The sequence below is a fragment of the Macrosteles quadrilineatus genome, unplaced genomic scaffold (assembly GCF_028750875.1).
Source record: "Macrosteles quadrilineatus isolate MER2022 unplaced genomic scaffold, UCM_ALF_1.0 Scaffold_7__1_contigs__length_78375512, whole genome shotgun sequence".
Lineage (NCBI taxonomy): Eukaryota > Metazoa > Arthropoda > Insecta > Hemiptera > Cicadellidae > Macrosteles > Macrosteles quadrilineatus.
In genome coordinates this window covers 48849959-48874290 of record NW_026542600.1, presented here as the reverse complement: position 1 = coordinate 48874290, position 24332 = coordinate 48849959, and the positions used below count along the sequence as shown (strand labels likewise).

At 37.4% G+C, this 24332-nt stretch overlaps 1 protein-coding gene across 2 annotated transcripts in view; it reads right to left on the bottom strand.

Moving 5' to 3' along the window:
- Nucleotides 1-24332, bottom strand: part of LOC128998618 (uncharacterized) — a 146084-nt gene that overhangs the window by 16485 nt on the left and 105267 nt on the right. For both annotated transcript variants that reach the window (XM_054424832.1, XM_054424833.1), the window contains exons 3-12: nucleotides 14192-23848; nucleotides 12469-12677; nucleotides 11950-12117; nucleotides 10925-11123; nucleotides 4929-10001; nucleotides 4121-4362; nucleotides 3799-3928; nucleotides 2367-2513; nucleotides 1669-1791; nucleotides 866-1098 (exon numbers count right to left, since the gene is read on the bottom strand). In XM_054424832.1, the coding sequence (XP_054280807.1) occupies nucleotides 866-1098; nucleotides 1669-1791; nucleotides 2367-2513; nucleotides 3799-3928; nucleotides 4121-4362; nucleotides 4929-10001; nucleotides 10925-11123; nucleotides 11950-12117; nucleotides 12469-12677; nucleotides 14192-23848 (16181 nt within the window). The remainder of the gene's footprint in view (nucleotides 1-865; nucleotides 1099-1668; nucleotides 1792-2366; nucleotides 2514-3798; nucleotides 3929-4120; nucleotides 4363-4928; nucleotides 10002-10924; nucleotides 11124-11949; nucleotides 12118-12468; nucleotides 12678-14191; nucleotides 23849-24332) is intronic.

The window sequence follows — 24332 nt, the reverse complement described above, 5'->3', positions numbered from 1 at the left end:
AATTGTTACGCCTACAGACAGAACTGTGCCAGCCCTTTGTTATTGACGTTGGTTATTTCCTACACACTGACTGATATCCTCAATTACCTTGTAAAATGCAGCTGTGTTGGATTGAAAATTACTTTTTAATTTACAGTTTCAAAACAGTTAGTTTTACAGACCACCACTGATCACAGTGATTTATATGAATTTAGGTACTAGAACCAAACCCTCTCCATTCATAATCATTCATGCTTCATCTTTTAGGGATGAACGAGAGGCGAATTTCATCCCCCTAGACAGTAGAGTTAAAAAACTTTCAAAGCGTATACATAGTTTTGTGAGGTGTTTATATTTCTTTTTCCTTATTCTACAACAGAATAATCGTAATAAGGAAAGTAACTCTACAATTATATCTTGACTTATTCATTTTAGTTGGTTACAGTAAAACCTCCACTAACAGTCACCCTTTAACCGTATCACTTTCTGTTATCCGTCACCTCGCTAGAGTACTTAGATTGTTTTTTAATGTGGTTTTATTGTACTGTACAAACATTGAACAAGTCCAACATACAAAATATCAGTTCTGTATTACTCTTCATGTAAGTAATCTAAATATAAATGTATACTATTCACTTGTACAGGGTTTAATTTCTTCCAAAACCTTTTAAATCAACTTACTGTATGTGTGTTTAACAGAATTTCTTCTATCCCCCTATTCGTTTAACCATCACGGTCACAAGAGCGACGGTTTGATATTACTTTATTTTGGTTATGGACTCTTGCCATGAACATTTCTGTATCTCGAGTTAAGAAATAATTCTGAATCTGATCTAATTTTTCTAATGTAAATTGTTTATTGGATGTCAAAATGTGATGAGCTGACCTGTTTGATATATGCTGGGGGCGTTGCCTCCACGCTCGTCTCACTGCTAGTGTCCCCCATGGGACTGATCATGGCCCGCTTGTCCCCCGTACCGGGTTGACTACGGTACCGCCGGAACCCGCCGCCACTTGTCCTGACAGGGGCCTCTCTACGTTTCATACACGCAAGAACACAACATACCACCAACAGCACCACCAGGCACACCCCTACTGTTACCAGGACTAGAAGTAGCACTGTGGAAAATAAATGTTTCTTATTAGTTATTAAATACATTTTTAAATGTAGAGTTTTACACTGAAAATGTTTGAAACTGGTTGCAAGTAATAAAGATTTTTTTTTTAATATTTATGCAAGTTTTAAAATGTTTAAGGTAGGTAGTTATGTTGGACATACAACATTACAAATCTTATTCTGAAATGTTTATGTTCTTCCAAATATTTTAAACCATTTTAAAAACTAATAACCTCCCGTAAGCTTTAGCTCATGTATTTCTTCTCCAATAATATTGAACGTTCACAGCTGATACTCCTAAATTGGTAGGTTAACAAGAAATATATCAATGACTAAAGATGTTTTAAAATTACATTTTCTATTGAAATCCATCACAGATTGGTGTTTACTATTAAGATTTGTGTTGACTGCCTTACTGGGAAATGGCAAGTAGGCCTAATATTGCATCTTTTAAATCACCTCCCTTAATAAAATAAATATTTTAGAAAAAACCTATCTTAAAGGTTGATCTGATCCCAATGGCAGGCAAATACTATTTTTCCTCTCTCTATAATACTGTAGAAAAATTCTACCTTTAAGGTTGATCTGACAGTTGGCGCCACCATACCACTGGAAGCACTCACACACCATTTCTTCGTCACTCCGTGAGTAGCACGTCCCGTGATAGTTACACCTCTCGCAACCAATCTGCTCAGCTGTTGAATGGTAAACAATGAAATATTATAGATGTCATGGAGTGAAATGCGTATCAGTAATTTTAATTCTTTGTAGTACTCCGATCTTCAGAGTAAATTTTGAACATGGGAACTCAACATTTAGAATATTCAAAGTAGAGCTTTTGTATTTGTTCTTCAATATTTTGTTACTTCTGTTGATTATTTTTTTCTTTTATAAAAATTATGGGAATTATAACTACAACATTACATTCAAAACTAAATTTTTTCTAAAAATTTATTTTTGAAATTGTATGATTATTTTCGCAGCATTGCTTGAGGTAGGGCATATGAAATAACAGAAATATTTACTCAAACACTTGTAAGTCCATTTCTAATTTAAATTTGTTATCACTAAAGCATTGTTGTGTTGTATAATTACCTGCATCATCATTAATTAAACAGTTATTGAAATAAGATATAGAACACTTATTAGAGAATTTCTTACTGTCTTTTAGGATATCAATATCACTATTTAAGTCTATATTACTAGAACAAATTATCAAAAAAGTTTTTACAAAAAACAAAATTAATATATGAAATGATCTTTTAGGAACCTGAGCAAAGTCGGCCCGGATATTGAGTGTTCGGAGACAGATCTGAGAAGCCTTCTTTGCAGCTACAAGTGTAAGTTCCCCGCAAGTTAAAGCATTGAGCGTCCTCCGAACAGTCATGGAACTTGGTGTCCGTACACTCATCAAAATCTAAAACAGGTAAGTTAATTTGTTATACAAACTGTCAAACTATTTAGACTAGAATAATTTTATTGAACTGTGGAAAAACAAACTTTGTTCCATACTATCCTTCATTATAGGTGTCATCCTGAAATAAGAGAACTATGGGAGATAGGCAATATACTTAAACTAAACACAAACTGAAAGTATTCTTTCATTCACCCATTTGGATACATCCATATGTAATATGAATTTAGTTACAATTATATGGCTCTTATTATTTTTTTCAGTTTTATACTTTTGAGTGATCAAGCTATTGAAATGTATATAGCTTAAATGAAAGCAACTAAAACGTTCAAAGTGTCGAGGAAGAGAGGAGAAGCTTTGTAGAGGGGTGAGGGTGAGGTGGAAGGGAGGCATCAGATTCAGAGGGGAAAGTCTCATTAGCAGAACCCGTCCAAGCAAGAATTAATAACTGTTTTTATTTCTGTTGGATTACTGAGCTGTGCTATTCCTAACATTACGGTAATTATAGAGAAAGCTTTTCTTTACCATTTACTTAAATAATTAATGGTATTAACATTGTTTTAGTACTCTTTATTATCTCAGTAAATGTTATTTTGTAATTTTTTTTTTAAATTACATTTTAACGTTTAAACTACCTTTTCCTACAGTCACCCGACAAAGTGGGCTTCCTGGCACAGATTATAATACAGAAAGCAACTAATTGCTGCATTTACTTACTTTGCTGCACACTTTTTACTTTGTTGCACACTTTTTACTTCGTCCCACACCAGTATTCCAACCAAACAACACAAAACGTTATTATGCACGTAAACCGTTTACGCTTAGAAACACTTAAAGATACTGCGACTGCGATCAGCTGGAGCAGCGTTTCCCATTTCGTTCAATGTTTGGATTTAACCTAACCTAAAAACGTGTTGTACAGTGTTTCAAAGACTAATATACTTTAAAGTAAATGTTGGAAAAATATAATGTGTAACACAAGTGCAAACTGCCTTTGCTGCACTCGAGAAACTGTTCACACTCGCCTACAGCTTGTGCGTAAACAATTCTCTCGTGTGCAGCAAAGTGCCACTTAGCAAACTAGTTACAAAAATAACTATTTCATATTCATAGCACTTTGGGTTTGGGTACTTTTTAGGTCTTATGGAGTAGGGTTTATATTCAATGAGTTTACATACTGATAGTGAATTTTGTAATATGAATTGTTATGAATATTTTCACGTCAAACATCATTTCCCTATTTCATATAAGAGGAAAATTGATCCAAATAAATTTAATTTGTTTTTACCTTCAGCGAGCAAATACTGAATTTGTTCCTTGGCTGCGTAAACTTCTGTGCCTCCAAGACTGTAATTGTTACTCCTCAAAGATTTGCGTAGAACATCTTGCAGTCTTGTTTCTTCCGTGTTGTCAGACAACTGGAAAAGAGTGAAAAACCTGTTATATGTTACTTCTTCTTACTCGTACATTAATGCATACTAGACAACAATAAACATAAGTCTTTTAAGTGTTTGATATCTTAAAGGATACTGCAAGGACTAAATTAATAACATAATCATTTCAATTTGAAAATTCACAATAATATCTACAAAGATCTAAGGTATTAGTACCTGAACATAAAATCTAACAACAGCATTGTCAGGCTCTCTAGCAGGCTCAAAACCTCTGACTTCAACTCCATGGTAAATGTCTCTTAAGTCTGACTGCATCACCATTCGGTCCAGACCTTCCCTTGTGGCGTCCACAAGACGTTGGTAGGGTCCAGAGGTTGGATCCTCCAAGGGACCTTCATATCTGATATGATTCTTGCCATATCGGTCCAGAACCAACCTCATGGTGTACGTGTAAGTTGCTGAAAAAACCCAAACATTTTGGCTTATTTGTTAAATTTGAATATTTAGAAAATGTTCACCCTCATGACACTGTTTCAACTAATCTTGGAATTTTCACAAAAAACTGTGAAAAACTTTATTCATGTAGAATTTGTCATGCTTCTAAAAGTGATGCTAATGCTTTGATGTGCTGATGTGTTTCATTATGTGCATAGAAAATAGTTATCTTATTCGAACATATTTAGCTTGCTTTTCCTCTGATCAATTAATATCAAAATTTTTTATGCTAAAATACTATTAAAATAGAATTGCAATGTAAGTAAAAAAAATTTTTAATGAATTTTACCTTACAGTAGAAGCTGGAATTAATTTAACTAAAGCTTTCCTATAGTTATAAAGTAGAATGTGGAGAACCAACATTTTATACTGTCAGAACCAACTACAGAGGCAAAATAACTTAACCTTTTATCGCCATTTAACATAGGTGTGATTGATAAACAGCTATTATAAATGTTTTAGACATGACTCAAAAAACAGAGCTCAAAAAGAACAGGTAGAGTTATCATATTTTAAAATGTATACTTACGTTTGCATGGTCTGTCTGGGAACATTCTAGCAAATCCTGGACGGCAGACACAACGCATTACGTTGTCAATCTTTTGGCAAAGCTCATTCCTTGATGCCTTGCACTCTGGTCTGCATTCAGAGTCTGATGAATGGTGGGTGAACACGTTTCCAAGCAGAACATTTGGGCTAATCTCATTTGCCTCGTCTGGAACCTGGATCTCAGGAGGTGGTCTGTTGTCTGGGATTGGCACAGTGTGGATATCTCCCATACCAGACTTTTTGTCAGTCATTACCACAAATATTGACTCGTTATCATGAGGATCATGTGCTGGCTTATCTTCATGCCTATCCTCAGGTTCATGTTTAACCACTTCTACATCACCTTTAGGATAAACTTTGGGATACTCTTCGGTTTCAACAGTGCCAGTGTACACAGTCGAGGTAGCTTGAGGTATCGTTGTTGTTACTGTTGATAAGATGCTTGTTTGTTTGACCAATGTGTGTACTTCCGTCACTGTGTCAAGAAGCGTTGAAGTTTGAGTTTTAGTTACAACCAAGGTATGTGTCGATGGTTCTTGACCCTTACTGTGCACCACAGTTGTTTCTGTTGCGGTTACAGTTGTTGTTTGAGTGTGAGTAACAACAAATATTGATGGAGGTGGAGCTGTCACTATACCATCAGATTCTTCCAGTTCATCTTCAAGACCCTCAACTGTCAACACTATTTTGTGGTGATCTTTGTTTTCTTTAACATTTTCCACTTTGCCACTAGACTTTGTTTGATTTTCTCGTGGTTCGACTACTACGCTTATCACAGAATGGTGACTTTGACTCGTCTTAGTTGGCTTGATTACTTTTGTTGTCATTGTTGGTCTTGTGAAAAGATTACCAAAGATAGTTGTAACCCCAGTTGTAACCAATACAGATGATGGCTTATTCTTACTAATGCTTGGTCTTGAATCATCCTTGACTGGAGTGGCAAAATGATGATTTTCATCTAAGATTGTTTCAGAACCCACAACAAATCCGTCTTTCCAATCCGCCGAGATGTTTGTTGTTTCAACAGCTGTTGGTTTAATTATAATTTCTGGCATCATATCTGTTACAGGTACTGGTACAGGCTTACCCACAACAACTGTTTGTAGTGAAGGCTGTGATCCAGTGATTTTAATGTTTCCATCTGGCTTCAATCGGTGACCGTTAATGACGTTTGTCAGTACAACCTTGGAATCAGCAGTGATTACCTCGGGCTGTTGAGAATGTTCTTCCACAGTCAACACCCCTTTTAGCACTGGATTGATAGAGTCTTGTTGTGGAACTATTATAGTATTTGAATCACTTTGCGGATTCCACTGCTGTTGTGGCTCTGTATTTTCGTTTGATGTAGGTCTTTTTTGCACCGCTTTGAGGAAGTAGTCTTCCTCGGTTTTCGGTGGTGGAGGTGACAATGTTTCAGGAAGCATAGGTGGTTCAAGTTTTGGTGGCAACGTCGATCGTGGTGGTTCTTGGTTAGGTTGAAGGTGAGGGATTTCAAACTTGTAAGGAGGAGGTGGCTTTGGTTTTCTTTGAGGAAGTATTGGCCTTCTTAGAGGATTTCCAAGAGTAAGAACAGGTCGAGGTGATGTGTCTTCATGAACTGTATACATGTGTTGTGGAGGAGGAGGCGAGAGTCCAAGAACTGAGTCATCCTGTTGAGAAGTTCTATCAAACTGACTCTGAGATGGACTTGGAGAACTAAATGGCCTTGGAATGTCACCTTGAATCATGGATTCAACTTTTCCAGGGTTCTGAGGTGGTGGTGGTGTTTCAAACATAGGTGGAAGTGGTAGTTTCTCATCTAGATTCATGGTTTCCACTGTGTTATCACGCACCGGTTTTGGTTGCTTCTTATTCTCATAGTAAACTGGTTCCACCACCATTGGTTTTTCTTCATGATGATTCCCAATGCCAATAGCAGCAAATAGGGCTGGGTTTAGGAAATTACCACTGGCCGGTCTGTCATTTGAATTTATGGTTCCCTTTTCTTCTTGTGGAAACACCGGTGATCCATCGGGTTTAAGTTTTGTTGGGGAGCCAACAGCTAGTGTTGCTTGGGATTTGTCAGTAAACTGATTCACACCAGGTCGCCCATTGATGATAGGAGCTTGATTGTTGATACTTGAAAGACCATCAAGCTGAACCGGTTTTGAGTTTACGACTGAAAAGTTAATGTCTCCTTCAGGCCTTGCTAATCTATCTGGTCTGTTTTTATAGTTAGTATAATACTCAGAGTTGGTTTTCCTATCATCATCGATTGGATCTATAGGCATACTCGTTGATGGATGAGATGACAACTCTGGGGGAAGTTGACCCGGTCTCAGTGGTCTTGGGTTGGACTCTTGGATTACTTCTCCACCATCTTGGTCATCTGGCTCTTCTCCGAACACATATTCATCTTCACTAGGTCTTCCGTGAGTCGGAGGCAGAGGTGGTGGTTTTAAGTACTCTCCTAGACCTGGAGCATAGTCCTGGCCTTGATTGGTAACATCAGTAAAGTAATAGTCTTGATTAACAATTTTATTATTAGTGTTTATTGGTATAGGTCTTCTTTCATTTTGGTCATGACGATGTGCTTGATGATTTTGTTGGTCAGGTTTGAATACTTGTTGATTTCCAGCAGCAACATTGATCCCATGAGGTGCAACTGGCACATCCAGATTGTTGGTATTTATTGGTACTCTAGCCTCGTGTGTTATACCTTCTCCCTCTGGAGCAGGTCTTGAAGTACTCAAGGCATCAACCACATGGTCTACTACTGCATCAGGATACGGAGAAGGGTCATTGAATATTTCACCCTTTTGACTATGCTCCCCACTGTAAATCAATGCTGTAGAGCTACCGTGAGGTATTATTACGTTTGCCACTTGAGATGGTTGAATGTTGACTAGAAGAGGATTGACAGAAGACTGATCTACAAAGTCAGTATTGTCTGGTAAGAGGATTGGTGCTTGCTGAATTGGACCTACATGATCTTTCTGGCTGTTTATTGAATTGAATGTTTCGGTATCTGAGTGAACAGTTGGTCTAACATCAAAATTGTTATTGGGGATGTTATTGTAAACTGGAATATTCTGTTGAGGAGGATAATATGGCTTATTTGTTTGTTGGTAGTTAACATTGCTCGGTTCTTTTCGTGGTGGAGGAATAAAGAATTCATTACGATTGAATGGTCTATTATTATTATTATTAGCCAAGGGATGTTTTTTAAAGTTTTCAGGATGTTTAAAAAACTCAGGATTGAAGTTGATTGTATCATAGTTTTGAAGATGTTCTTTGATATTCTTATATGGAGGCTCACGAGGAAGAGACTGACGGTGAGGTGGATCTCTAGATGAGTGATGAGCAAGTGGTATGTAATGACCAGTATGATCTCTCATTGGCCAATTTGGTTTGCGTTTTGGCGGTGGTGGAGGTTTCATCCCAATAGGTGTGTCATCTTTCCTGTATGGTTTAGAGTCTAGAACTGGAGGCCTCGGTCCATGAACAGCAGGCCTTCCAATGATGACGTCACTGTTTGCTGTGATTACTTGTCCAGGACTGATAGGGATTCCTCCAGCCAAAAGAGGACTCTCCATTGTTGGTCTGCCTACCACTACAGTCAGTTTATTTCTTTGGTTTGTGTCTGGGAAAACATTATGTCCCTCTAAGTTTTGGCTTTCCTCGGCTACAGAATCTGCTGCCATTCCTCCAACAGGAATGTATATTGGTGATCGAGCTGGTGGGGGTTTTGGGCCAGCGTAAGTCAATAGAGGATTCTTTTTGAACTGCATATCACTAGGTTCATTTGCATTTACTCCTAAAGTATCATTCCTTCTCCTCTGTTCTGATTTTAGATTATTTTTTATCAACCCAGCCATGGCATTGATCACTGGCCCTAAGGCATTCAAACTGTTTATTCCCAGAGACCCCAAACTTAGTAGATTACTGACTGCCGAGTTGGTTCCTGAGACTTGAGTTCCGTCTGGGTGCTTACTAACTGGATCTGATACTGGTATGATGGACACATTTCCATTTGGATCCTTAAACTTTATCACTTGAGCTCCTGGCATAATAGTTGCCCCGTTCTTTGTAACAGTTGAGCTTGCTAAAATAGATGTTTCATATGTTTGTTGAGACTCATCCGCTTCCGATTCTCCAGAAGTTAATGTTAGAGCTTGTGACTCAGCTGCTGATAGGAATTCTGATTGCAAATTTTCAGTGTTCGGTTCTGTAGTTTCATGGTTTTCTGCATTTGTGGGTTGGTTTGCTTTGGTGTGACCAGCAACATCCACCATTAAAGTCCTCGTTGTGGTTGGTGTAACATTATCAATTTGGTCATTTTCATCAAAAAATATTATTGTTGAACCAGTAATAACATTGTTGTTAGACGATGTTTCTTCAAAGGACGAAGATAGTTCAGGTGATGCAGTCTGTTTTACAGATTGTTCTCCAAATGCTGTGATTTCCATCTTTTGCCCATCATTTAGAGTTGCTGTTGCAATTATTGGCAAACCATCACTCTGCAAGGAGCTTCGAAGGGATGACAAATATTCAGAGTCTAACAAATCTGTGTTAAGCGTTTCAGTTACAATATTTTGAACAACGTTTGTTCTTGAACTGACAATGGTTGAAGGTTTCCCATTGTTGTCTTGAAGTAAGGTTGTGAAGTATGTGAATGTTGTAAGATAAGTTTTAGTGGCTAAGACATTTATTGGGCTTTCAGATGTGGACACAGATTCTGGAGCCCTTGTGGATGTAATTTTCTCTTTGACATTTTCTGATCCCTCTGGATTTGTACTTGTCCTTTTTGGTGGTATTACAAACTTCTCAGTGACTACATCAGAGGATGTTGCCACCTCAGAATGAACTATAGTATCCTCTCCATCCAGCATTGTACTGAAGTATGTGTAAGTTACAAAATATGTCTTTACTATATCTGTTGTTAAAGCTGTGGGTTTGATCTCGACAGAGGATGCTTTGTTATCACTTTCAGTGATTATAACTTGGGTCATCACGTCCTCTGTACTGACTATTTTGAAGTCTGCACCATCTGCAAGTGTTTTTGTGAAAGAAACTGGAACAAATAACAAAATAATTAGTTTACACAGTTAAAAATTATAGTTATTGTTAACTATGAAGTATGTCATAAGTACTGTATTTTATTAATTTGCTCATGTAATATTAAAAATGAAACAATAACTCGTTTCCCTTTCATAATAGTCCTGCCAAAATCATACTTTTATCTGGCTGTAAATGTTATTACATGCAATTAAAAAAAAAACTATTTTCTTTGGTATTGCTAGTAGCTTTACAAAACTTCCCCTTCCTCTCCTACTTCACAATGTGTCTGCTACAATCATTTTTGGAATATTAAAAAAAGCATTATTGAAAAAGTGTGGTCTTTTTCTTTTCTTTTCTTTTTGGCAAACATTCAAATATATTTATTTATTATTATTAGAAAAATCTTTATTGTTTCAATATTACATAGAAATGTACAATTGAGAAATATAACAGCACACGAAACAATAACCACCAAGGTTAATCAACCTGATTTTGTGGTCAATATTTAGGATATTACAAGCATGGCCTCGCCAAGTTTACAAAACTTGTCGGCGAGGACCAATAGATTAAAAAAAATGACAAACAAAGTTTACAGATTTTTCTCTTTATTCTTTAGTTTTGTTTTATAAGTACATAGAATTATGAAAACTATTTCTAAGGCGGTTTGTGGCAGGCACTTATTAATAGCAAGAGTGTTTTGGCAGCTAAACTTAATTCTTAACATTAGAATAAAGATAATACTTTTTTTGTGAATATCATTAAACTATTCGTATAATTTGATAATTACTAAGAATTACTATTCTTGCAATGAGTTCTTGAACCTGTTGATAATCCTAATTATATCTTGTATTAATACTGATTTTACAAATAATTTATGCATAAATGTAACTGGCTCTTTTATATGTCATAGCATTTAGTTTATAACTTGTGCTGTACCAGTGTTGAGATAGGTGTTGGTGTCTTGTCCTGGAGGCTCTGATGGTTGGAGAAGATCCTCTGGTGCTGTCACAGTGTTGGAGACTACCCTCTTCGAGGTCAACACTAGAGGTATCTCCCCATCCACCAGGGTATTCAGATACGTGTAAGTTGTATGGAAAACCCCTGTTGCCAAACTTGGACTTGCTGTCAAAGTCACCTTTAGAAAAAGCATACATAAGGAATGAGAATATACATGAACGTTTTGACTAGAGTTATTTCACCCTAATGATCTTTTACTTATATATAAAAAATTGCTGAAACTATTCAGCATATAGTTGAAGCAATACACAACATTTTAAAATCATTATCGTAAATCTTTTCTTTAATCATAGCTCACTCCCTTTTATTTCAATGATCCTCCTCATAACCGGCAAACACCTTATTCATATAACATCCCTTACAATTAATCTACACCACCTAAACTTCATCCTAAAGTCATTCAAAACCATCTAAATTCTCCACAGATTATTGTCATACATTAAAATAATTTCCCTTGTCAAATAATCACCATGCTTTTTTCGCAGTGGTAATTATTTTTACTATTTTTTTAAGAAAAAAAAATTATACTCAGACCTTATAATAGCAATGTACCTCAATACTCTTGGCTTTCACAACTATTCTTTAACTACACCGCGATAACAATAATTAAAAAATTTATTGTTCTTGCACACTTCATTGCATCATTTTCTTATCTAATATAGTACATACAGTATTCAGGTCCCCCATAAATTTCTGTTGCATTTCTTCATCTTTTTGAGTGTTTTATCCTTTACAGTATCCAAACACTTTTACAGTGCCCAGCAGTTTTGATCTTATTAACTACTGTTCTTCACCTTGGTAACATAGCAAACCCTATGCTTCACCTTGGTAACTTAACAACCCCTGTGTCTCGCCTTGTTAACTTAATAACCCCTGTGACTCACCTTGGTAATGTAAAAACCCTTGTTTATCCCCTTGGTAGCTTTACAACCCCTGTGCCTCACCTTAGTAACAGGTGTTGGAGTGACTGCCACAGAAGGTCTCCTTTCCTCAGTGACTACGTTTGAGACTACCTCCTCTCGGCTGGACACCACCGTTTCCCCTCCCTCAAGTAGGGTGGTTCGATATGTGTACGTTGTCAGGTAAGTTTTAGTTACTAGCTCTTGAGTCTCCTACAAGATTGAAGATTTTGATGTAAAAGATTTAACACTGTATACAGTAGCTTCAAAGTTATAGTAATTTCAGTGTATTGTAAATCAGCACCTTTGCAATGAAATATTCTTCCAAATTTTGAAAGGATTGAAATACCCTCAAAATTAAACACATATCAACTAGAAAACAACACATGAGTTTTACACTCTTGAATTTATCTAGGGTGGTCAAAGTGCCTTGTTAACATTTGAATGGGACTTAATTTCTTCAGTTTTAGGTTATTCAACTTAAGTTGAGAATTTAATGATTGTAAATGGTAAAGTATTGTACAATCCATTGGTTATCTTTTATAGAGGTGTGTAAACTCTTACCTGGTTGGAGTCTTGAGGAAGCAACATCATCATCGTGTCTGTGAGTGTGCTCGGAGCTAGCGTGATTGGACGTGTCAGACTGGAGGGTAGCCTTCGCAGAATGTCTTGACCTGGCATAGTTGTGCGATCACCAGCCACAATCACTTCCACCCCATTACTCATCTTCTTTGTTGCCAACTGGAATGCCCTTCCTTCATCTAATGCTGTTGCTAAATTGTACAAAGAAAAGATCACAATGAAATTCAAAGAACACTATAGGAGAATATTTACCGTGACTGAAGCTGTAATCTATTTGAACAAAATCTATCGTTATAAAAAAACAAAATTGTCTTCTGTACTTTCACAAGAGGTTCTCATCCTTTCCTTTGAGGTGAACTTATAATAAAAGTTAACAACCCTTGTACTAGTATTGACGGATCTGTTAAACAATCTCAATAGTGTAAATGTTTCTCCTATCCTCCCCATATTTTTCTTGCTTGTTCAAGAAAAGCTTTAAAGTGAAAAGTGTGGAAACTCTATAAAATGAAAATTATGTTTAATGTTTAGTTAGTAACTGTTGAGCGTCAATTACATTTTCTCCGTCAGAAGTTACTTGATACATTTACTGACTATCGTAACAGACTGAGTTGTTAAAAGTTTTGATTAATTGACAAAGCAAAACATTTAAAAAGAAAATTCATAGTTATTTTGATAGAAAAACAAATATAAACTGGAATATTTTGAAATAGATACAATAATTGTAAATACCCTCACTGCAGCTAATCTGTAGACTAAGTGAATTTCCATTTGACTTATTGGGCTTTCACTGGAATATGCCCTTAAGTTAAATGTTTAAATTAAGTTAGGGTTTTAAAGTTTAAAGTTTAAAGTTCGGGTTTTTAAAGTTAGGGTTTTTGGAAATTTTGCTGTAACCATTGATTGTACAACATTGCATACTAAATTGTTATTTATTTTTTAAATCTGTACAAATTTATAAAGAAATTGCGAAATGTCATGTTTTAAGTGTGAAAATGGAAAAACTTATTTCTATCCCATAAACCCCCATATAATAGGCCCCTACTGTTCCCATAGTTTGATTATGCTGTTTTGCAAACTTGTTTGAATGAAACGGAGACTTACTTGTTTGTACCAAATTTGATTACAATCAAATGATTTTAAGTAAAAAAATTTTGCTAACAGACATACATATTTATTCATGAATTTGAACGGATGGTATTTTTGGCCTCAGGGGACATCAATATGAGAAAGAAAATTAGCACCCGGTCTAGGTTTTACCATGAGACCTAAGGTAAAAGTAATTACCTGTATAGGAAATTTGATAAAACTAAAATTAGGGATAAAGTTTGAGATTGCCAAGACTTATTAAAAAAAGTAGCGGTTTAAATTACAAGGACTCAAAAAGGAAAGGCTTATAAATGACATAAAAAATATATAAATGATGTATATAATTTGATATGTTTGCTGAGAAACCAAAATTTCAACAACTTATTCATAATTCCAATTACCACCAGACCTATCAAAGTATGTCAGAAAAGGTTTAGAAAAGTTGAAAGTACATTCAATTGTTTTTACAATGTGTATGTAAAATAATACTGAAAGTGAGACAAGAAACTTTATTTATATAATACAATTTACCAAATACCACATTGATGAGGTGAAAGAAACAAAAATCAAACAGATCTTAAACTGTACAACAGAGAAGAAACAGGAAGAAGAATCTCACCTGAATCAGTATAGGCCAGGACTGGAATAGTGAGTGTGAGCGTCTTTGTGGCAGGTTTGACAGAGGTAGAAGAGGTTATTATACTTTCGTTCCCACTAACTCGGGTTACAACATAAGTGTAAGTTCGGAGTCTAGTTGAAGTAACTATGGTTGTTAGATAGGATGTAGGAGTAACAGAAATTTCAGGAGAAACAGATTCCATAGGTTCACTGAGAGAGGGTTCGACCAGTGCTGGTGTGGTATGTACCTTTTCCTCTAAACCATCGGACATTGATTGTTCTATCGGCAGATTTGAAGTAAATAGACCATCAGATTTTATAGGGGAAAAAGTGTTCAGAGTTTCTTGTGAAATAGTTGGCTTAATTTCTGAAGGGATAAATTCGCTTACTGAAAGTTCTTGTCCTTCAGACTGTACAAGAGAGGAGGTTCTTGTCTCAAGGAGAGCAGTTGAAGTAGTAGAGATAGTTGTTGTGGGGTTGCGTCTTCTTGTTCCAGGGTAGCCAGTTATAATTCTGGAAGGTTTTCTTGTCACAGAAGACTTTGTTGGCCGAACAAACTTTGGCGGGTTTTCAAATTCGAAATGTTCTTGAGTCTGAACAGGAGCTTCGGACACTTTGTACTCTGTAATATCTGGTGCAATTGATTTATTGTTTATTTCTTCAGCAGCTGAGTTAAGTGCACTATTGCCAGTTATGTGTCCATTTTCTTCCTTTACACTCTCCAGTTCTGATTGTTCCCTCGACTCTTCAGTAACAGGTTGTGAATATTCATAATCTTCAGCAAAAGAAAGTTCAGATTTGACAACGCTACTGACTGTTGCAACATTTGATGGTATATTGGACACAGTAGGTGTGATATCAATAATTATGCTATCTGTTGGTTCATAAAACCAAACAATACTTTCTTGAATGTCAGAGTTATGGTTTTGACCACTTAAGTTAGGGTTGTATTGCAAACGAGGCTCATTGTCATCATCTACTTCCTCAGTAACGTCCTTCAGCCCTAGTTCAGAATTTACTTGCCATTCTTCAGTTCTATCATCTTCATCATTGTAGTTTGTGTCGTCAATTGTCTGTTCAAAATTGGTGTTCAGTGTAGGGTTCTCATAGTCATAATCTGTTTGCAAGTTCAAGAAAAAATTTGAGAATATTGTTGCTGGGGTTTCAGGTGTAATTGGCTCTTCAGTTTTAGTTACAGGCCTTTTTTTAGTAACTTTTACTCTTCTTTTTGTTGCTGCTTCAACTAAACTCGGTGTTGGCACTGGCCGTCTTCTTGTTACCAGCACCTTCTTTCTTCTAATCGCAGGTTCAATTGAGGGTAATTTTTCAGTTGAATAAATTTTTCCACCATCTTGATTGTATGTATCTGACAGTGGTAATGGATAGCTATCTTCATTGAATGTACCGGCAGCACTGTGGATATTTTCATCATTAAAATTGCTTTGAGAACCATAACTGTTTTCAGGTTCAACGGAACTGACAGGACGCCTTCTTCTTACCGCAACTCGTCTACGTGCTGGTACGGCTTGTTCAGTGGATGTTTCTATAAAATCTACTTCTTCATTCTTTGGACGTTTTCTTATGACTTTTATCTTTTTAGTTCCGAAATCTGACAGGCTAGAAAGAACATCTTGGGTTTGTAAAATGTCTTGATGTGTAACATCATGAGATCTTTGAGCTTCTGACGGAGTCAAGTCTTCATCAATATTTATTCTCCTTTGGATTGGTACCCGAACCTTTACTCGTTTTCTTCTTGGTTGGTCGAAATTTGTGCCATCAACCTGACGTTTGATTCTTACTGATTTGTTATGCCTTAAAAAAATAGAATCATCTGTATTCTTTATTGTTACTTTGCTCCAATCGAATTGGTTGCCTTTCCGCTGACTTGGAGCAGTTTCAGCGGGGCTTTTGGATAAAAAATGACCGGTAACTTTCTTAATTTTTGATGGAGAGGCTTTTGAGTCTTCTGTTGATTGATCTTGACTACTCTTTGAAGGCTTCGCTATTATATACTCTGTCCTAAGCTTTGACTGATCTGTTGTTAAATATTTGCTAACGTCGCCTACAATACTCTCTAAACTTTGAGTTTCTACTTCACTTTCTTCAACAGGAACTTCGTTTAAAGCTGACATAACATAATATCCTAAATAGTTATCTTCTGGGATTGAAAATGAACTGCCTATTTCTGGTATTTTTGAAGATTCAACCTTGTAGTTTTCTATATCATCAACTATATATTCAGCTTCTCGTTTGCGTAGTGTGACTGAACTCTCTTCTCCCAAAGTTACGGTTGACAATATAGTACTGAAATCACCAGGTCTTCGACCTGATACATACAAGGTTATGACACTTGTTTCTTGTATCACTGGAGGTGGGGACTCTTGCAACTTTTTATTACTATTTTTAGATTTGACCTTTTTCCGTGTTTTTTGTTCTGGTTTTGGTTGTTCTACTATTTCATCAACTTCAACTTCCATTGAAGATGTCTTTTCGTCTTCTTCGACTGGTCTTCTTCTAGAGACAAACCTCTGAGAAGGTTCATCTACTTGTAACTTTTCTTCTTGGATATTCAAGATGTCTTGCGGAACTATTTGTTGTTGAAGTGTTCCCAACAATGGGTTAATGGTAGGCTGAGGAGGAGAAAGTAATTGAGCTTGTAGGAGTGCAGGCAACAACAAAGAATTGATCTGCTGAGGGTTGTTAGCTATTGCTGCAGTGGGAGTGACAACAACAGTCTCTGTCAAATATTCAGTAGCTGTAATGACTTGAGTTGAGCTATCTACTATAGTTGTCAAAATTTCTTTTCCTCTAAAAGTCAAGGGTAAAACGGTAGATGTATGGTCTGTTACAGTTGTTACATAAGTAGTTGTTTTAGTTTTAAATTCTGTTGTTGGTGTTGGTGGGACGACTTGTTGGTTTTGTAGACCCAGAAGAGGATTTATTTGTTGTGGATTTGGCTGAAGATTCAAATTTCCAAGAAGAAGTTGAGATAACAGAAGATTTGCAAGAGGTGCATTTGCTGCTATATCAGGTTGAACAGTACTGACTTCTTGCCTAACGTCATAAACAGTGCTTGGGACAATATGTGAAAAAGACGTTTTCCTCCCCCTTAATGTTGTTGGTGTGAATGTGATACTTGTAGTTGGGGTCTCATAAACGACAAATTTGGTAACCTCCATTACTCCATTAGGAAGTGTGCTTGTTATATCACTTGTCAACTGAATTACTATATTTCCATTCTTAGCAGTTGCTGTAGTGTATTGATGAGGTCCTAATATTTCTAAGCTAGGTTTTGCTGTAATAACGTTTTTGTACTCCGTTACCTTACCATTTATTACTGGAATAGTAACTTCTGTTGGAACTTGATGTGTAACAGTTATTGTTCCATCAAAACTGGAAGGGGAAAAAGAATATGTATCAAAGTCAGTATTGTCACGATACCTTGATCTAGTTGAGGTTCTTCCTCTACTAGTGAATCTTCTACCACTGTTTCTTGAGTTGTATGATGTGTCTTGTTGAGATGTTGTTTGAGTTCTAAGCCTAGGAGGTTTTGGCCTCTGAACCGTAGTTGTTTCGGAAGTTGATGTTCTCCTCCTTGATGTTGGCCTTTTGAAGTCGGTCCTTGCTGACTGAGACGATGATTTATCTCTTAAAGTAAATTGAGCTCTTGAAGCAGTTGATGAGGCTTTAGTTGGTCGAACTCTTGGTTGGGTTTGTGCTGTTTGTCCTCTTGATCTAGGTGTATATCTATTTGGCGATCGAGTTGTGGGAGTTTCTGGCACAAGTGCTTCAGTATCATCCACATAGTAATCAACGGATGGAGTTCTAGATGTTGGTCTTTGGTATCGACTCTGATATCTTCTGGTACCATATTCAACAGCTTGCCTTTTTGTCCTAGAACGTCTGAATCCTTGGAATGGTCTGATTTGAACTGTGTTTAAGGCTTTACCTCTACGGTCTGTTTTTGTTGATTCTGTGGTTGAAATGGGTGTTGTTTCATTTGAATGCTGGGACTCCGAATGTTCAGAACCCTCGTAATCATTATCTGCAAAATCATTCTCTTCATCCAATTTTGCATCATTTTGATCAGTTTCATCTATTTTGTCATCCTCCTTTTCCTCGGCTTCTTCAGCTGGAGTTGGCTTCCTCAAAAGACCCCTTGGAGGGAATAGGCTATTTGATGGCCTTTGACGATTTCTTGGTGGAAATGTTGGGACAGGTCTATTTCTGGTGGGTGTTACAGGTGTAGTTGCTGTTGCTCCCCTGCTATCAGGTCTGCGAAGTAAATTACTTCTGCGAGCTGGAGTGGTGGAAGGCTTAGGAGTGGTCGTAGTTGTTGACCTAGGCTGTAATATTGGAGGCCTTCTAAATCGAAGTAATGGATTATTACTTCGTCTAGAAGATTCGGTAGTAGTAACTGGAGGCGATGTCTCATGTTCTTCATCTTGAACAGTGAAAAGCGAATCTTCAGTTACAACTGTTGTCCCACCAATGTCATTTGTATTTACAATATCTTCAGTAGTGGAAGCCACAGTCTGCAGAGGTCTGCCAGGCCCTGACGACACTGTTGGTCTTATTCTAAATCTAGAACTTCCAACAAGGGGAGAAGAATTACGCTGGGCTGATGATGTTCTGTAGTTAAAGGATCCCCGTCTTGAGTTGGAACCAAATGAAGCTGTTGCTGTCGGGGATATTTTGGCACTTGACCTTCCTCTGTAATTGCTTTGGCTAGAAGATGCTTGACTAATACTAACTGTAGGGCTTCCTCGTCTTCCAGAAAATCTTCTTCCGGAGGATGCAGAAGCTGTAGCTTGAATAACATTTGAAGAGCTTGTTCGTCGACCACCTGAGAATCTATTTCTGCTTGATCCAAACCCTCTCTCACTTGACTTTACAGCTGGAGTTGCAGTTATTGTTGGAGTGAATGCATTTCTTGTAATTGTTGTTGCACTTCCGACGTCTCCTGTCTTCTTTTTTGGTAAAAATGTCGGACGTGGCCTCGAAGCAAAAGGTCTTATAACAGGAGTAAAAGTTTTCTTTCTACTAGAAAATGAAAGCCTGGATTTACCTCTTCCTTTTGAGCTGTCATCATCATATTCATGTTCGTTATCTTCATTATCTTGATCTGATTCATCACCGATAGAGCTTTCAATAACAGCTGGTGAAGGCGATGTTGATGCAGTTGCAGTTGGGTTTATTGCTCCAACATTTGACACTGACGAAGCAGATATGCTAGGGACTTGTGTTGGTTTCATTTCAACTTTGAAACTAGATGTACTTTCTATTATTTGGGCATACCTACCATCTATTAAAGTTCCTATAACTCTTGATTCATAAAAGGTTGTAGTTTTATCTTTTACAATGGACCCCTCTACTAGTCGGACTAATCCCGTTCTGTACGTTTTAGAACCAACTACAGTTGTTGATGGATCAAGAGATGGAGTCGCTGTTTTCCTTTCTTCATCTATTTGGACCGATGATGTGCTTTCAACAACTTGAGCGTACAATTTGTCAACATAAGTGCCAATAGCCTTTGTGGTGAAAAAAGTTGTACTGATACCATCAGCATCAACTATCTTCCCTTCGTTAATTGAAACTATGCCGGTAGGTTGAGTTTCTGGTGTCACCACAGAGGTTGATGATGGAGAAACTGTCGGTGAAACAATTTGTGTTGAACTCTCCAATATCTGAGCGTACAAGCCATCAATGTAAGTTCCAAATACATCAGTAGATAAGAGTGTTGTGATTCCGTTATTAACTTCACTTGTTCTAATTGTTGATATGAGACCTGTTGGCTTTACATTGAGGCCTACAGAGTTTTGAGTAGCATTTACAGTATCGTTATTTTTATTTTCATCAGAATCTGTTGAGCTAATATCTTTACCCTCAGGCACCTCTGCTGTAGGAGTTACAATATTGGTTACAGTTTCTAAACGACTATTTAACACAGTGCTGTTACCTATATATGAAGTGGTAAAGTAAGTGTAGGTTGTATAAAATGTCGTTGGTTCTAAGTCGAGTGTTGAAGTGGTAGAATTTTCTTTATAATTTATCTTGACTTCATCATTGTTATCGCCACTTATTCTGTCTGGAAAGTTACCTGGGGTAGTAGGCGATGGTGTTATAACTATTGGATCTGTTGTTGTTTCTGTTCCACTAGAATCAAGCTGCTTGGGCTCCAATGTGGAGTCAACAGAATTTTCACCAACTATAGAGGTGAGAACGGTTGGAAGAACGAGCTTTCTTTCTGTGGTCGGAGTTATTTTAATACTTTCTGTTTTCTCCATATCTTCTATTGCAGGCGTTACAATATTTGAAACTGTTTCCTCTCTGCTTGTCACCATAGTACTTCCATCTTTATACAATGTAGTCCAATACGTAAAAGTAGTAAAGTAAGTTATAGGAAGCGTTGCTTCCTCTGGACTTAGTGATTCTTCAATATCTGATGGTCCCAGTGTCTCAGTTACAACATTTGTGACTGTGTCCAGCCTACTGATGACATCACTAGTTGTGCCCTTATAGACCGTTGTGAAGTAGGTAAAAGTGGTGTAACTGGTTTGCAACAATATTGTCGGTGAAAAAGATGGCTCGATTTCTTCTGTGTTACTCTCTGAAGTTATTTGATCGTCAGGGTCATCATAGCTCTCTCTGTATACTTTTCTACTTCCACCGGAACTACTACTAGTGACATCCACTACAACAGTTTGGAGAACATCTGAATCTTGAGGTGAGGAAATTCCTAAAAGTAATTTTTCCTCCTTTGAAAGCTCTTTGTCACTTTGATCATCATCTTCTTGGTTTGTCGTTGAATCTTTATTGCTTGGATGACCACGAGACATTGTGGTGTCGTATTTGTAAGCATCATCAACATTTGACGCTTGAATGCCTATTTGTCCATAATAAGACTCAGATACTGGTGCAACCTCATTGTCTTTTACTTTAGGCCTCAAAATAGTTTTATCATAGACTCTTGTTGGACTTGCTTTTAGTGACAAGACTGTGTTGGCTTCTGGCAAATCTTCTGGTGATTCCACTTGTTCGTCAGGCAACACCGATACATAATCTGAGCTAAAAAGCTGAACCTGTGAGGTAGGTTTAATATTGGATATTACTCCACTTGGTGTAACAATATTTGTATAAACTTCTGTTCTGCTTTCAACCTCTGTTTCACCATCAACAAATACAGTTGTGAAATATGTATATGTAGTGTAAAATGTTTTATATCCATCTTCATTTATCTCGTTTACACTGTCCAGACTTGGGGTTGCACTTTGCAGCTCCTTTATTACATCTACAGATTCCAGTGTTGAAGCAAAAAGGTGATCATCGTCAATAGCATCCGAATCATCAAAGTACTTAGTTGTGGGCCTTCCTATTCCCACACTCGTAGGAACAACATCCACAATTTCTGATGGTGAAAGAACATTTGTTGATTGACTTTTTTTGAACAGCCCTGCAATAGCAGGGTCTGCTGCAAAGGCATTATCTAGGGTAGTTGTGACAACGTTTGTTACTACCACTTCTCTGCTGGACACACTTGTGGACGACTCCTGGAAAAATGTTGTTAAGTAAGTGTATGTTGTGTACAACGTTTTGAATATAAGATCTACCTCTTCTTCTTGCACTTTCGGTGTTGTTGGGGAGAGAGTAGTTTTATCATCCTCTCCTTCTGTTTCCTCTTCTGTTGTTGTCACCATTGGTACTGTTGTTATGTCTGGACTTGTGATAGGTATTTGCGGAGTAGTTCCTTCTGTTTTAGCTTCTTCTGTGACAATGGTGGTTTCCTCTGGAGTTGTTGTTATAACTGATTCTGTTGTGATATCTGAAGGTGCTACTGTAGGGCTTACTGTACTTGCAACCGCAGGGTCGATTAATTTTGTAACGTACATAACATCTTCAGAAGTGACTTCTCTTGATTTTATGGATGTCGTCTGACCACCATTTTCGTCAGGTATAAAGAAAGTTGTCAAATAAGTAAATGTCTTATAAACTGTTGAAGGAACAATTCTTGTAATGTATCCAGGTGTGGACTGTTGATTATTATATTCGTCTTGGACTATTGTTTGCTCTGGCCCTCGATTATCGATTTTTCGGGCAGTATCGACTTCGTTAGAAAGCTCATTTTCGGATGTGGTTTCTTCAGGATACATCACTTGGGCATCTCTTTGTGTTGTATCCGACGAGCTACCTTCAGTAGTAACTCCTTCTGTAGTTTCAATTTCAGAAGCCAAAACAACGTCTTTATTGTCAAGAGACTTTGATATAGCTGACGCAGAACTAGGAGCTATACCAAGACCAACTCCAGTAGTCGTTATTACATCGCCTCCAACATTTATCAAGACACTCGATGCCGATTGTATTAATTGTTTATAAGCACCATCAATAACAGTGCCGAAAACAAATGATGTGAATACTGTAGTCGTACCATTAAATGACTCAGTTCCACCAATGGATTTAAGGAGGCCTAAACCATCAGTTGCTGGGTTGTAGACTTGAGTAGATGTCGTTGCAAATGTTGATAAAGGTTCAGTTGCAACGGATTGTGACTTCACATCGTCAGAAGTGTCTTCAATACTCGGTTGTATGGATTCATTGTAGTCGGGAGAAGGAAATGACGGACTGATACCAAACCTGTTTTCATTTTCAGAAGGAGGTTGAGGAACGTATACCGGTTCATAAGCCTTGCTTTCTCTTAAAGCAGCATCAGCTTGAATTGTTGGTAGAGTTGTATGCATGCTCAAGGAGTGGCCTGTTACGGTTTTTGTTGCCATTCCAGGTGAATGGGACATGAACGTTTTGATGCTCGTCACCACCGGCATGGCCGCATCCTCTGGACGTAATGTAGCTTCTCCTGTGATGGACGTGACAGCACCAGCAAGTTGAGGATCTGGAGTCTTTGGCATGAATACAATAACTGTATCTCCGACCGTAGTCGTGAAATCAGCGAATCCAAAGTACGTCACTGTATCTAATTTTTTCTCTTGTTTCACCGGTATACCTCCTCTAAATAATGCTTTTCCATTTCGTTTTCCTGGTTTTGCGACATCTTCTTTCTTTTCCTGTGGGTCATCCAAGGAGAATCCACTAGGAGCAAACTCATGACGGACGGTAAAAGTAGGCAAATCATTGTTAGATTTAATTACGTTCGCCGGTTTAATCTCACTATTCCTCTTGACAGAGTATTCCTTTCTTACCGATACTACATTCTCTCTTTCATCTCCAGCGACTGGAGGCAAAACCTTTTGAACGTTCTGCCTCGTATCGGACAAGTCGAAAAGGTCGTCTAATGTTAGCTTATTGTAGTTTTCATGATTACCAACTATTTCCTGAACTTTGGCCACATCGTCCAGTGACTGTGTCTGTTGACCCTCTCTCTCGGCAGGAGATTTGGCTTTGGTCGAATCCAAAGGGATTTTCGGTAGCACCGTAGGAAAGACTAGGAAAGTGTCAGTCGGTTTAGGTCTTGGGGAGTTGTCGTAGAAGACTCTGGACCCAGTGCTGAGGAGACGAGCGTATGTCGTCCCTAGAGTAGTTCCCAACACCTGCGTTGTGAATTCTGTGGTGGTGCCTGCCTGTACGAAGGTCCTTGCTGTAGAAGACAGCACCCCAAGTGCCCGAGGGCTCTTGGCATTCTCCTCCAATGAGAGGACCGTCACATCTAAGGAGGCACACATAGGAGGACAGACACACAAGAGGTTAGTCAAAGTCCACTTTGTACACAGAATGGCTGAGAAATATTCCATTCAAGATTCTTTTAATTCGCATAACAATTTTATTTTATAATTCATCAGATCAAAAATACCCAAAGTATCAAAATTCAAAAGTCTGCATTATGAGTACAGCTTTAAACAAAAGAGAATTGATTTTAAATAAGTTTACTACAACTCTTAGTTTATTCTATTCTAGCTATCTAGATAGAACGTATACGTACATTAAAGTTCAGCTTAAATAATAAAAATATATACTGTCTATTACAGTTTGATTTACTTCCCAAAAAAAAGGCCTTTGTAAAGATAATAGGGGATGTTAATGTTCACATGAAATATTTCCCAGCCAGGATTAAATATTATTTCAAGCGTACCACAAGTCATTGGGGCCATAATTATACAGTTTTCTTTTTTTAAACCTATTTTTTTAGTACA